General features: G+C 55.6%; 1 protein-coding gene across 1 annotated transcript in view; it reads left to right on the top strand.

Moving 5' to 3' along the window:
* The window catches only part of HADHB (hydroxyacyl-CoA dehydrogenase trifunctional multienzyme complex subunit beta), a 15,213-nt gene that overhangs the window by 2,359 nt on the left and 9,352 nt on the right, over positions 1-3,502 (top strand). Inside the window, exons 4-6 of the mRNA XM_027910196.1 lie at positions 633-677; positions 1,568-1,667; positions 3,018-3,105. Coding sequence (XP_027765997.1) covers positions 633-677; positions 1,568-1,667; positions 3,018-3,105 — 233 coding nt within the window. The remainder of the gene's footprint in view (positions 1-632; positions 678-1,567; positions 1,668-3,017; positions 3,106-3,502) is intronic.

The raw sequence follows: 3,502 nt of genomic DNA, 5'->3' as shown, positions 1-3,502 counted from the left end.
AGAGCTGCCCCCAGCCCTGGGGAACAGCAGCACAAGGACGTGGAGCTGCTGGAGACAGTCCAGAGGAGGCCCCGGAGATGCTGCCAGGGCTGGAGCCCCTCTGCTCTGGAGCCAGGCTGGGACAGCTGGGGGGGCTCACCTGGAGGAGAGAAGGGTCCAGAGAGACCTGAGAGCCCCTTGCAGAGCCTGCAGGGGCTCCAGGAGAGCTGGAGAGGGACTGGGGACAAGGAATGGAGGGACAGCACACAGGGAATGGTTTCCCATTGCCAGGGGGCAGGGACAGATGGGAGATTGGGAAGGAATTGTTGGCTGGGAGGGTGGGCAGGCCCTGGCACAGGGTGCCCAGAGGAGCTGTGGCTGCCCCTGGATCCCTGGCAGTGTCCAAGGCCAGGCTGGATGGGGCTTGGAGCACCCTGGGCTGGTGGGAGGTGTCCCTGCCCATGGCAGGGGGTGGAATGAGATCACCTTGAAGGTCCCTTCCAACCTAAATCCGTGTGTGAAATGTTTGATCAGGGAGGCAGTGGAGCATCTCTGGTGCCTCCCCAGCTCTCTGCTGCTGCCCTGGGCTCCCAGCACAGCTCTGTGTTGGTCTCTGACGCCTCTGAAGTTTCTGCCTCTCCTCTCCCTCCCAGGTACGCGGATCTGATGCCACACGACTTGGCCAGGGCGTCTCTGCAGTGAGTAAATGGAACACCAGGGGGGCTCAGAAAACTTGTTCAACCACTGGGATTGCAGTGCTGGAAAGCCAAGGCCCTGGTCTTGCCTCTGAATGACTTCATCTTCCCTGTGCCACCTCCACAGTGGCAGGTGGCTTAAGCAGTGGGGTTTGCAGTGGATGTGTCTCGGTGCAAAGAGGTGGAGGCGCTGGCAAAGTTTAGTGAATTTGGTTCCTAACTGCAGTTTTCCAAACACAGAGACCAGAGCTGCTCTTGGGGCGTGCTTAGAATTGCTTGGAAAAACAATCTGGGTTACACAGAGGGAACTCAGTAGCAGCAGGGACATTGAGCTAATTCTGTCACCCTGCCCGTCCCTCCCGTTCTGCAGGGGTTTGACTAAAGCTGAAGGTCATGAGCACTGGGTTTGTTTTGTTGAGAGTCAGAGCAAAGTCCTGTGGAAAAGGCAGAAGGTTTGGGGAAGCCCAGAGAAGCTGTGGCTGCCCCTGGATCCCTGGCAGTGTCCAAGGCCAGGTTGGAACAACCTGGGATAATGGGAGGTTGTCCCTGCCCATGGCAGGGGGTGGCACTGGATTCATTTAAGGTCCCTTCCCACCCAAACCAGTCTGGGATATGGTGATTCCATGAACTGTTTCAGGGAAGGAGGAGGGTGTTTGGGCTGTGAAGCAGTTGCTGTGATGGCATTATGTCATCTTTTTAGTGATGTTATGACTGGGGTTGCTTGCAGCCCACAGTCACTTTTACACTCTCCATCAGGGATTTTATTCTGAGCTGGGGGCAGGGGATGGGGCTCTGTCCTTGCCTTGTTCTCCAGCCAAGCTGGCAGGAGGAGGATGTTTGAGAGGTTATGTGTGATGTGATGCAGATTCCCTGTGTTTTGATCCTCTCCTCAGGGGCCTGCTGACCCGGACCAACGTCCCAAAGGATGTTGTGGATTACATTGTTTATGGCACAGTCATCCAGGAGGTGAAAACGAGTAATGTTGCCAGAGAGGTGGGTTAAGTGCAGCGCTTCCCTGTGAGTCTGATTCTACAGCTGTCACCTGAAGATGACAAACACTTGCTAAAAATTAAATTCCTGGTGTTATGGTTCATTTAAAACGTGATGTGAGTCGGAAGCAGTGCAGTATTGTCTGTTAAATGACTGCATGGGACTATAAGGAAAATTATTCTGTCATTCTCTGACTCTGCCTGCTCTTGAAATCTGCCATAGTTTTCATTTATCATAATATTTACCATATTTTCATAGTTCATTTTAATACTGTGAGGTCTCTGCTCAGTTCTTCCCAGCAAGGGAAGCTTCTGTTAAGAATTGCTGATCACTCAGCTCTTTAACACCAGCTGGACTGGAATGCTGCCTTGCCCAAAGTCCCCAGAGGTGCTGTGAGAGTTTGTTATGTTGTGGTGTTTATTTTTTCCAGCTGGCAGGTCGGGCACAGGGTCTGGGTGACTGGAAGTGGAGCGGCTTCGCTGCCCTTTGTTCCGGCAGGCAGGGAACGCAGCTCCCGCGTTACCCACGGAGCAGCTGATCCTCCCGGCTCCTGGGGCTGAGGGATGGCATCTGTGCTACCCCCTGGAGCCTCTGCTGCTGCTCTGGAGGAGCCCAGAGGGTGGGAGCTGGGCTGGAAGGGCTCGGGGAGGCGCCGAGGCAGCTCCGGCCTCGTGAATGCAAACCCTGGCTTTGGTCGCCCGCCAGTCAGATGGGGCTGCGGGGTAATTTTAGCTGAACTTTCAACCAGTTGGCCGTGCCCCAAGTAGGGGAGGTGTCTGGGAGCAGCTGTGGGCTGGTCAGATGAGTCACTGCCCTGCACTGAGCTCTGTGCTCGCTCTGAAGCTCCTCGTGCTGAGGCCCCTCAGCCAGCCCTTTCCCGTGTGGCCTTTGCCAGTGAGGCGAAGCAGAGGTGATGCCCAGGAGTTGGAGGCTCTTTTAATGTGGTTTTTTTTTTCAATGTGAGGTGTGTGATTAGCTTATCCCCTTATTAAAAAAATGTAGGGGGCACAGGGAGTGTTCTCACAGTGCAGCTGAGCCCTGGCACTGCCTCTGCTCCTGTTCCGGTCTGGGGAGGGGATGAGCTGCTGCAGGAATGGATGAGAACTCGATGCAGTAATGAATGAAAAATCGATGCAGTAATGAATGAGAACTCGATGCAGTAATGAAGGAGAACTCGATGCAGTAATGAATGAGAACTCGATGCAATAATGAATGAGAACTCGATGCAGTAATGAATTAAAACTCGATGTAGTTGTTTGCAGCTCCCCTGGCAAGGTGTGCTGCAGGGCAGGAGGCAGCTCTGGCCCGTGGAGCAGAAGCTGTGGGTTTAACAGGCACTCTTTGCTGTCTCAGGCTGCACTGGGAGCGGGTTTCTCTGACAAAACTCCGGCCCACACCGTCACCATGGCCTGCATCTCCTCCAACCAGGCGATGACCACAGGTACCTGGGCTGGGGGACAAGCTGTGGGGGTGACAAAGAGGCTGTAGAGGAATTCCCAAGCTCTCACTTGCACTGCTTTTGAATATAAAAACTGCTGGAATGGAGGGGAAAATGGGGTTGCTCAGCCTGGAGAAAAGGAGGCTCAGGGGGGACCTTCTGGCTCTGCAATCCCTGACAGGAGGGGGGAGCCGGGGGGGGTCGGGCTCTGCTCCCAGGGAACAGGGCCAGGAGGAGAGGGAACGGCCTCCAGCTGTGCCAGGGGAGGGGCAGGGGGGACAGCAGGAGGAATTTGTCCCTGGAAAGGGTGGTCAGGCCCTGGCAGGGGCTGCCCAGGGAGGTTTGGAGTGCCCAGCCCTGGAGGTGTCCCAGGCAGGCCTGGCCGTGGCACTCAGTGCTC

This window comes from Empidonax traillii, unplaced genomic scaffold (genome assembly GCF_003031625.1).
Source record: "Empidonax traillii isolate 1590-97213 ecotype Southwest subspecies unplaced genomic scaffold, ASM303162v1 scaffold2900:size33666, whole genome shotgun sequence".
Classification (NCBI taxonomy): domain Eukaryota; kingdom Metazoa; phylum Chordata; class Aves; order Passeriformes; family Tyrannidae; genus Empidonax; species Empidonax traillii.
This window is presented reverse-complemented; position numbering and strand designations above follow the sequence as displayed.